The following is a 9,040-nucleotide window of genomic DNA, read 5'->3' on the forward strand; positions in this document are numbered from 1 at the left end:
TGGTGCTTTGAAGAAAAGAAAAAACCTAAAGCATTTATTCCATCTGCTCCCTGAGGTTCAGCTGGAGATACAAGTTTACTTGCACAACAGTTTGCTAAGGACATGGGCAAATGGAAAACTCTCTAGGGAAAGAGAAGAGGGGCGGGCTCACAAAAGCACAAGAGCAAGTGTGCTGTAGCCAGAGGGAGGGAGGGCAACACCACCCGTGCAGCTGCAGCCACAGCCACCTTTCTCCAACTGGGGACGCCTCCATGTACTTGCACTCCCTGCAAGGTAATCCACTACCTTTCCCCACCGTGTGCTCCGGGTGACAGTGATGATGATGCTAGGTGACCGCTACTGCAGCAAGCCAATCCCCCTCTAGCATAGTTTGATCAACTACGTCTACTTATCCTTGATCAACTACGTCCACACCTGAGAAAGGAAGGGGCTAAGATGGCCAAGTGCTCTGACTTCAACTCACCATGGAACTGGAAGTAGATCTGTGGGCCTTCCTTTCTCCCACTGCTTCAACCTCTACACAATTTCCCCCAGGATTCCAATATCTAAGAAACCAGTTATTGTTAAGCCAAATCAGCTCGTTCTTTCTCCCCGATTTCAACTGATCAGAACTGCTGAAACCACTCACTTAAGGGCCCTGCAGCTCTCACCACGACTCCAAATGCATCTCCTACCCTCCCCCTGACCAGGAGACATGCAGGAGGAGACCTCGAGGACGGCCACCCTGGGCCCTGCCCACACTACTTACAGGGAGGTTCAGCTTGACGGCATCCACAGGCTGCTGGAAAGGCCACGCAAACTGGTGTTTCCATAGTGTCTTGAGCACCACTCTGAGCAGGTATTGCAGTTGGTTGGTCTGCCTCTTGGGCTTGTTAGGGTTGGAGGTCTCCGGGGGCGGGGGGTTGGTGCTGGCTGCGTTGGCTGGCTGGGGTTGGGCCTGGGCCTGCGTTGTAGACATTTGGGAAGTTTCTAGTCCATCCCCCATTACTGGCAGATTTCTCAATCTCGTCCCAGGGCCGCTCTCCGCAGACATGCTAGTGATCCCATCACATTCTTCACCAGGCACTCTACAAAGGAAGAGAAGAGCCCCCGTGAGACATCAGTCAGCAGATGGGCACCGCTCAGAATGACAAGTCCCTCTGGCTGTGGTCTCCAAGGACTGAGTTCCCTGGCGGTAGCTAGCCAGGTTGGCCAGAAGGGCCACCCCATGCTTTGAATGAAAGGGTTCCAATGTCTCCTCTCCCCAAAGACTTACCCTCCAGCAGGGAGGAGACCACAAACCAACAGAGGAGGCAGAGTGAGGTGGTGAGAGCCCACTAGGAGCCAGCAAAGGCTCTGGGAACTATGAAGGTCATGGGGAAGGATGTACAATGAAGCCACGTCTCACAAACCTGCACCTCCCTTTTCCCACCTGTGAGTTTTTAGGAGATGCTGCCTGTGTGTGGAAGGGGATGATGTGCAGGTTCCCACATATGACATTTACATTAAAACTGTTTGCATTTATCACACACAAAGCATCGAGCTACGTCAGTAATTCCATTTGGTGGGCCAGGCAAGGAGAAGCAGGAAGGCTGGGTCTGTCCACCCATGGATGGCCCACCCAGTCCACTGCCAAGTGCTCAGGGCAAAGCCACAAACTTACTAAGAATATTTTCTGGGTAACTTAAATAACGCAGGTTTGCTGAGGAAAGAATCTGCATGTTTACTGCCGATAAAAATGAATCCATACTAGACCTACCATTTTCTTATTTTTTTTTTTTTTCATCTCTAGTAATAAACCTAAGAACTCAGTGGAGACATCATTCTGGGATGAACTTTTAGTGGGTCCAGAAGCAGCTTTATGCCTAGCACACACTAGGCACCCTAGCTGCCAGTGAATTACTTTGTGTAATTTATTTAAACCAGGATTACACAAACTTTTTTTTGTAAATGCAGTTCTGGCAAATAATCCTATTTTAAAAGCTCCAAACGGAGAATTTGCTACATAAAGCAACTCCACGGACTAGGCTGTGGAGAAAGGAGGCCAGTGAGATAGGAGAAGACACAGAGACAAATGACACCAGCCACATATCAGCTTGCTGGGAACCTTGGGTCCAGTGTACCAGTCTTGGTCCAGACACAGATAGATTACAGGACACACCAAGTGACTGGACACAAGTATTGGTAAAAGGACAGCATCACAGACAAGGAAACACGTCAGTGGGGCTTAAACCCCACTCACATGTGGAGTAGGCTGGAGAGGGCTTCCATGCAGCAGGACCAGCAAGTCCAAAGTGACCAATGGGGACAAGTGTGATGGGGTCAAGGGGAGGGGAGGCCTAAAGGCACTGGGGAAGCCTGGATCCCGGGATGGAGGGTACAAAGAGTAAGGCCAAGGAATGCCATTCAGTTTGGTTTCTATGATTAGATTTCTCCTAGAAAGCAGCTCCAGAAACATACAGCTGATGCTGCGCACCAAGCACATGCCAGGTGAGTGATGGCAGGCAGGGGCGGGAGCAGCCCAGCCACAAGGACACAGGAGGCCAGGGTGCAGAGCCAAGCTGTCCCAAAAGGAAGCAGACCCTATAAATTTTCCATTAAGTAATGACATTCTGGAAATCTCCAAGCAATGCCCTTGAGGCAAGATGAGGCCAAGGACTTCTAGAACTTCTAGGCTGGGCCATGCTTGTCTCTTTCCAAAAAGACTTGCAGCAAAGCCAAGGGATGAAAACTCATGTGTGCTCCGGGCCAGTGACCACTCTTCTTCACCTTCTCACCAGGCCTAGACAGGCCCTTGAGCCGAGGAAGCTAAATTTTTCTTTTTCTTTTTTTTTTTTTTGGAGACAGGGTCTGTTGCCCAGGCAGTGCAGTGGTGCAATCTTGGCTCACTGCAACCTCTGCCTTCCAGGGTCAAGTGATTCTCCCACCTCAGCCTCCCCAGTAGCTAGGATTACAGGCGTGTGCCACCATGGCTGGCTAATATTTGTATTTTTAGTAGAGATGGGGTTTCACCATGTTGGCCAGGCTGGTCTCAAACTCCTGACCTCAGGTGATCCGCCCGCCTCGGCCTCCCAAATTGCTGGGGTTACAGGCATGAGCCACCATGCCCGGACAGAAGCTGAATTTTCTGTTCACAAGAGGAAAAAAACAGTTTTCTACAGAAAACCTGACTCTTGAACCTTGCCTCATTTGGTGTTTTAAGCCATTGCAAAAGCCAAAACACCCTTCCCTAGCCAGCCAGCTCACAAGTGATGCACAGTAACAGTTAAATCCTCAAAAATGCTAACATTGCTTCTGGCCTCATCCCCACTTTACAGATAGGGAAACCAAGGCAGAGAGAAGTACCTGACCCAGGAGTGGAAACACCAGGTCTAAGCAGATAGAGTGGCCCAAAACCTGGCATCTGATTCCTGGGCAGTTAAGTTGGCCTTTGAATTAAGGAAGTCCTCATCAGTGAGCTGCACACACACACATCAGAAGTGTCCAACACAGATGGTTGTGACACAGTGGCCACCATCCTTAACAAACACACACCCAGGTCCCTGTGGAAAGAAACTGCTGGAGGTTGTCTGTTCAAATGTGAAGGTATGACATGTTCGACACATAAGACAAATCTGGTAGCTACCAGTACCCCAAAGTTTCTTTAAGGAGGCTCTGAAGATAACCAATGAAAGTGACATCTGGCCGGGCACGGTGGCTCACGCCTGTAATCCCAGCACTTCGGGAGGCCAAGAAGGGTGGGTCACTTGAGGTCAGGAGTTGGAGACGAGCCTGGCCAACATGATGAAACCCCATCTCTACTAAAAATACAAAAAATTTAGCCAGGCATGGTGGCCAGCTACTCGAGAGGCCAAAGCCGGAGAATTGCTTGAACCTGGGAGGCGGAAACTGCAGTGAGCCATGATTGTGCCACTGTACTCCAGCCTGGGCAACAAGAGTAAAACTCCATCTCAAAAAAAAAAAAAGAAAAAGAAAAGAAAGTGATATCCATGGCCCCACAAGAGAGATCACCATAAGATGCCTGGGACTCCTGCACCCACTCTGGGCCTGTGCAGTACCTGCACCTCAAGGGACCACACTGACCTATTGCTATGCCCACAGCCTTCCCATGACTACAGGAAAGTAAGACCCTTGGGAAACTTCAAGAGCCCACTCTTACTGCAGTGACAAGAAACATGAGGAAAACCAACCACTTTTAGTCTGTCAGGGGGCAAGAAAGAGAGGTACAGTGAGAAGTCCTATGTGAGAGCCAGATGACTTTTCTAAGGCCCAGATTTGATGAGGTCAGCCTCCTTGGGCGAATTCTTCCCACAGCGGTTCCCCCGAACCCCACACTGCCCCAGGCCCCTAGCATCTAGGCTCTAACAACAAGTCAGCCACCCTTGTCACCTTCAGCCTTTGATCTGCTAGCTCTACTGCCAGACAGATGGATGGACGCAGACATAGGCTCGCAGACTCTCTCTCTCTCTCTGGCCCATAGCATCTGGTGCTTCCCTCATCTCCATCTAGTGAGTTCCATGGTCAGCCCCCTAGGAACCTGAAGACAGGCTCATCTTTATTTCACTTTTATCTTCTCAGCACACAGGAGGTGAACCCTTAGTGACCACACCCAGATTGTCATCCTGGGGCTTCCAGCTCAATCTCAAAGCTCTGGAAAAGCAAAACAGTTCACACTCTCACATGGATAATGTGGAGACCACCAGACTCAGTCGCTCGCTCAGGCAACAGGTCCTAACATGCCTTGCCCTAGGACTCAGCGGTTGACATGGCATTCTCCCGAGTGATTAGGCAATACATGGGGTGAATACCGTGGAGGAGAAGGGCAGGGCTGCTCTGGCCATGGATGGGGAGAGGGATCTGCACTGACCCGAGGGACAGGCAGCATCTCTGAAGAAGGGACAGAGAATGAGACCAGAGGCGGAGGAAGAGTGTGTGCGCTTCTGTGGTGGGGGTCAGGCAGGCAGCGGCAAGAGAAGGCATGCCTGGCATAGTTAACAGGAGACAACATCTTCCAAGTTTTCCGTTGAAAAGATTAAAAACTGCTGCTCCCTCTCCATTTTCATACTGACCTGTGGCCAAAAAGCAGGAGCCACCATTCACCAGGTTAAGAGTTAGCTGAAGGTCAAGGAAAGGAAAAGAATTTCGCTTATTGTTTCCAATCCAAAGAAGGCTACATAATTGAACTTGATGTCCCACTTTTGTATCTACTTCCAATAGAAACCCTATATCATGTTCCCAGTGTAGAAGAAAAGGATGAAGCAAGGTTAGACAATGCTGTAGTTCCCAAACTGAGTGCCCAGGTGCCTTGGGGATGTCATGGTAAACTCAGATGGCATTGCAGGAACTATCAGCACAAGGCAATTGATCATTTCAACACCAGATTGCACTATATTCCTTTCAACAGTGTCACAGCCTGCAACACTTGATCAGCAAGTTGCTGTAATAAAAAACAAAGATTGCCCAGGCACAGTGGCTCACGCCTGTAATCCCAGCACTTTGGGAGGCCATGGCAGGTGGATCATCTTAAGTCTGGAATTTGAGACCAGCCTGGCCAACATAGTGCAACCCTATCTCTACCAAAAAAAAAAAAAGTACCCAGGCATGGTGGTGTACACCTGTGGTCCCAGCTACTCAGGAGGCTGAGGCAGGAGAATTACTTAAACCCAGAAGGTGAAGGTTGCAGTGAGCAGAGATGGCGCCACTATACTCCAGCCTGGGCAACAGAGCAAGACTCCATCTCCAAAACAAAACAAACAAACAAAAAAAGCAAAGGTCATATAAAAATCAACATGAACACCTGTAATCCCAGCACTTTGGGAGGCCGAGGTGGGCGGATCACGAGGTCAGGAGACCGAGACCATCCTGGCCAACACAGTGAAACCCCATCTCTACTAAAAATACAAAAAATTAGCCAGGCATGGCAGTGGGCGCCTGTAGTCCCAGCTACTTGGGAGGCTGAGGCAGGAGAATGGCGTGAACCTGGGAGGCGGAGCTTGCAGTGAGCCAAGACAGCACAACTGCATTCCGGCCTGGGAGACAGAGCAAGACTCCGTCTCAAAAAAAAAAAAAAAAAAAAAATCAACATCAACAGGAAATGCAGGTAGTGACATCCAACCTGGTTCTAAGGTTTGAGGATTTGTGCAGCATCCAACAGGCAGACACATCCTATTAGAAAGTAACTATGGGCCAGGCATGGCGGGCCACACCTGTAATCCCAGCACTCTGGGAACACGAGGTGGGCAGATCACTTGAGGTCAGGAGTTGGAGACCAGCCTGCCAATCTGGTGAAACCCCATCTCTACTAAAAATACAAAAAAAATCAGCCAGGTATGGTGGCGCACGCCTGTAATCCCAGCTACTCCAGAGGCTGAGACAGGAGAATCACTTGAACCTGGGAAGTGGAGGTTGCAGTGAGCAGAGATTGTGCCACTGTACTCCAGCCTGGGCAACAAAGCAAAACTCTGCCCACCCCCCGCCAAAAAAAAAAAAAAAAAAAAAAAAGAGTAACTATGGTTAGGTAAGGATAAAATATATATTCCTATGTTTTTTTCAGACAGCTACACAGTTGTTAAGACACTGGTACTTATTCTGCTGCTTGTGCTTAACCACCTAATAAACAATATTGTTGGCTATTTCCTTTAGCCTGAGAGCATCACAGAAAAAATTGAGACGTTTAAGGATGTTGTGAACCAAGAAAATTTGGGAACTTCTAAGGGTTAATGAAAATAAAAATGTAAATTTTCCCTCTAAATTCATAGACCTCTGATTAAGCATGCCTGTTTTCTTTTCTTTCTTCTTTTTTGAGATGGAGTTTTGCTCTTGTTGCCCAGACTGGAGCACAATAGTGTGATCTCGACTCACTGTAACCTCTGCCTCCCAGGTTCCAGCAATTCTCCGGCCTCAGCCTCCTGAGTAGCTGGTATTACAAGCATGCGCCTCCACGCCTGGCTAATTTTGTATTTTTAGTAGAGATGGGGTTTCTCCATGTTGGTCAGGCTGGTCTCAAACTCCCGACATCAGGTGATCCGCCCACCTCGGCCTCCCACAGTGCTGGGATTACAGGCGTGAGCCACCGCACCCGGCTAAGCATGCCTGTTTTCAAAGATGTTCTTTGCAATCGTAATATTTAAGTGAATTTTGGGAAAATGTTAGGGATAGACAGTACTTAACAGAGAACACAACTGTAATGTTTTATAACTTTGATCAGGAAACAAATTGTTTCCTTGGACTAACTTTATTTACAATCTAGTCAATAGTTCAGACAAATTAGAAATCGAACAAAAGATATAGAAAACAAAAAATCCAAAACCAGTTCAGAAAGTTTGAACACTTTCTGCAATGATGTAGTCCCTACTTGCAAAGTGGATGGCAGCAAGCCCTCTTCACTGGTATCCTCCATCAAGTCATAGTTCTCTCCATCGCCCGCCCCAATTAGCTCCTATCCTTCGAAGGGGCTTTCAGGGTCTCCAGACAGGCTTTGTTCTGAGCCCACTCATCACAAAGCAGCCTGGCCCCAAGCAACCTGTTCCCAGACCAGGAAAGGAGATTAGAAAGCAGGATATAGATAGATACAGACACGCAGGGCAGGCTTAGTTCTGGGACTCCAAAGGCAAGCCAGAGAGGAAAAGAGAAAGACCACAAACAACTGCCCAGAATCTGCTGATTGGTGGAGATTCAGTTCCCAGTTCCGTCCATCACAAGTCACAGAGAAAACCAATGGGTTGGGACCAGCTATATTTTGTATTTGTATTTCTACCTGAAGTCCTGGCCTCCCAGCGGACCCCTTGAAACCCAGTAATCCTGCCTTCATTCTGTCTGGTCTGTTCAGACTCACCCCTCTCCTAAAGTGATGGAGCACACAGGCAGAAAGACGCCAGGGAAGGCAGGAGCAGTCGCCAAGACGATGGCTGGTTAAACCACACTTAGCAGAGCTTTATGCAAGCCATCATCACACAGACCTGCACCAGGGCCTAGAAGAGCTCCACAGGAGGTACCTGCCACTTCTTGAGCTGATGCTGTTATCGAGCACTTCATCTGTATTGGCTTAGTTATCCACACAACAACCCTAAAAAGCAGGCTGTGACTTTATCATCTTCATCATCATCCCCATGGTGACAGAGGCAGAGTGGATGGTGGCCTGGTTGGCTGGACGTCATTTGGAACAGCGTGTGCTTCAAGTCCTCTGCTCCACAGCTGTCTCCACTCACCAAGCACAGTGGCGACACCCACGAGGGGCAGAGGCCCAGTCATCCCACAAGGGTCTTTGGCTTGGCCAGCAGCACCACACTTTGCTGTACCCATCAGTGGCCTGCCTTCTCTGCAGAAGCAGCTGAGTGCCACGTGGCCCATAAGCTGGGTCTTAAGTCAGACTTCTAGCAGTAGTATTTCCAAAGAATTTCATCCTCATAAACAAATCTGAGCCGAGACCTCTCCCTGCAGCACCTGGCCATCTGCTTACAATGAGACATATCCCGTGTCATAGCTGAAATCTAAAACATACCACCGTGCTGAAGCCATGAGGTGTGGGGGCAAGGGGAAGGGACACCAAGTTGTCATTTATGCTTCCCAAGCAGTAAGATGCCTGAGGGGACATGGCTTAAATTTGTTTTATTCCATACAGACTGCCAGCCAATGCCAACTGACTACAGCCCCTCATGAAATCACAAGTTCACAGTCACACATACCCTTCAGGTAGAGGAGGTCACCTCTCCACCGCTCCAAGGCTCCTGAATAAACAATGATTTTCAGGGAATGCTAGATTCTGCCCAGAGACAAAAACAAGAGGATGAGGGACCTTGACTGGTAAAAACCTGGTAATTTCTCAATACAATTCAATTTACAGCAATTTACATCTTATCTTGTCCTAGAAACATCTTTGCTGAAATGCTGATTACACAACATCAATATCAGAAGGTCTATTCCCCTCCTAGGTGCTAGAGTGGCAGCTACTTCAAATTCATGACAGCGGCTTGTTTAATTGTGCAATCTGTGTCAGTGGGGAAGCACAAACAGGATTACTTTTCCATCTGACCGGCTCAGGCAGCTGGTGAGAACAGCGCTC

General features: G+C 48.7%; 1 protein-coding gene across 1 annotated transcript in view; it reads right to left on the reverse strand.

Annotated features, from left to right (window-relative positions):
* The window catches only part of BRD4 (bromodomain containing 4), a 96,642-nt gene that overhangs the window by 35,305 nt on the left and 52,297 nt on the right, over positions 1 to 9,040 (reverse strand). The window contains 1 exon segment of the mRNA XM_024236798.2: positions 749 to 1,067. Within this exon segment, the coding sequence (XP_024092566.1) occupies positions 749 to 1,033 (285 nt within the window). The 5' untranslated portion in view covers positions 1,034 to 1,067.

This window comes from Pongo abelii, chromosome 20 (assembly GCF_028885655.2).
Source record: "Pongo abelii isolate AG06213 chromosome 20, NHGRI_mPonAbe1-v2.0_pri, whole genome shotgun sequence".
NCBI lineage: Eukaryota > Metazoa > Chordata > Mammalia > Primates > Hominidae > Pongo > Pongo abelii.